Raw genomic sequence first — 1,901 nt, 5'->3', positions numbered from 1 at the left:
TTCATCGATTAGTTTTTTTAATTTTTGAATTTTTTCGAAAATCGGTTGTTCCACAATAATTTAAAAAAAAGTTCTGAATTGACTGAATGATGGTTTAAAAAATTTGCTCGAATGTCCTTTTGACCGAGTTCGAAAGTAAAGGCGATAGCAAAAATTTTCAAACAAATCAAAAATAGGATTCGACATCTTTCCCACGAGTTTTGAGCCCTATTTTTCATCACAATGTGCGGAAAGTGACAAAAAATTAAGAATTGTTTTTAAATTTCATCAGAAATTGAAAAAACAAATCGACAATTACTGTTTAGTCAGCCGAAATAATCAACTTCACCTAAGAATTTCCAGCATTATTTCCTGCCCATCAACATTCACAACTAATTACTTCAATTTGACGTATACAGGATAATAATCCCCAATTCTGGAATAAAATACTCACCATTCCTTGTGCTCAACGTAGTCAGTCCAAAAATCGCCAAAAACGTGAGTTTCTTCTCCGAAAACGTCAATTTAGCAGGTGGACCCTTGGTGATCCACAGATCAGAGTCCTTGACATCGCCCTCCCCCTCGGACTCCGAGCTGCGATTATTCCCACAGCTCTTCTCCCTCTTCCTCTTCCTCTTCTTCTCAGCGAGATCCAGGGTCGACGTAATATCCCTCCCCCTGTCAGCCAAAAAATCCCCCCTCCCATCCGCCCCCCTCGCAAACCCCCTGGGATCAGGAACATTGAGCACAGGTGGCTCGCACTTGACCGTTATTTCAGTTAAATTATTGCACTTGTCAGTGTAGCAAAAGGAACTCTTGAACTCATTACTCGAAAAATTAAGCAATTTCTCCTGGTACTTTGGAATCTGAAGTAGTACATTCGATACATTCTGACAGGTTCTGAGTACCTCCTCGGACTTGATGCTCTGGAGTATCTGGCTGTCGATCGACGTCTTGTGACTGATATCACTGATCGAGAACTTGAAAGGCTGATAGGGTACCAACGGCACCGCCGCACCGATTACATCAGGAGCTTTGGTCTCCTCCCTCTCACAATTGTCGACTCTCACCGGAGCCTTCACGTCCCCACTCACCTCACTATTGACTTTAAATTTCTCCCCCGCCGTCACAACTCTGTGATTAATCTGCTTCCCCGAGGCATCTCCATCACTGGCACTTGACTTCAAGTCCTTGGAGCTATCGAAAGCCTTACTAACATGTTTAGACATTAAGTTACCCTCGACATTACTATAAAAATTGGCATTAACTGATTTCTCATGTCCCAAGGAGTTCTCCATCGGACTAACAGCTGCACCATTGTTCCTCTGATTGCCCTCAGAATTATCCGAGTGCATTTTACCCCCATTCACACTGAACTTCTGCACATCCCCATTGCTCGAGGCGACGGGCTTGCTGACCTGGGGAAGCTGCAGAGGTGTGAACACCTGGGGCTTGTAGAGACCCCCAACTTGACTCACCACTGGATGATAATTCTGATGAGGCGCCTGATGAGAATAGACACTCGTTTTGCTATCCACACACTCCTGATGACTCTGCACACCGCTGGATGTTGTCACGACGCTCTTCAGCACATCCCCATGTCCAATTTGACTCTGGACACTGTGACTGCGTGTGCCCCAGATGGGGACTTTAGTGGACCCCCTGAAGGAGTCCTCGAATGGTCGAACGAAGGCTGGCTGCACCGATGTCACTGGAATCACTTGAGCCTGACTGATTGTTGCTGATTGACTCGTCGGTGGTGCTGATTGTGGTAAAGTTTCTTTGATCCTCAGTGGCATTGGTGGTGACTTGTGGCAGGTGGTGATGTGATTCGAGTGATTCGAGGGGGCATTTTGGGGCTGCACTGCGTGCGTTGACATTGTACCACTCGCTAGGATTGAGTTTGTCGTTGTTGTGTAGGA

General features: G+C 45.6%; 1 protein-coding gene across 1 annotated transcript; it reads right to left on the bottom strand.

The window, feature by feature from the left end:
• Positions 1–433: 433 nt before the first annotated feature.
• On the bottom strand, positions 434–1,859 carry LOC107047624 (the record flags this gene model as incomplete). Its single annotated transcript, XM_015270417.1, has 1 exon — positions 434–1,859. A coding segment is annotated over exon 1 (1,426 nt), but the record flags the coding sequence as incomplete, so codon positions are not given.
• Between the last annotated feature and the right edge of the window lie 42 nt (positions 1,860–1,901).

Source organism: Diachasma alloeum, unplaced genomic scaffold (assembly GCF_001412515.2).
Source record: "Diachasma alloeum isolate Michigan unplaced genomic scaffold, Dall2.0 Dall_scaffold_71893, whole genome shotgun sequence".
Taxonomy (NCBI): Eukaryota; Metazoa; Arthropoda; class Insecta; order Hymenoptera; family Braconidae; genus Diachasma; species Diachasma alloeum.
Note: the sequence above shows the minus strand (reverse complement) of the source record. Positions and strands in the feature narration are given on the sequence as shown.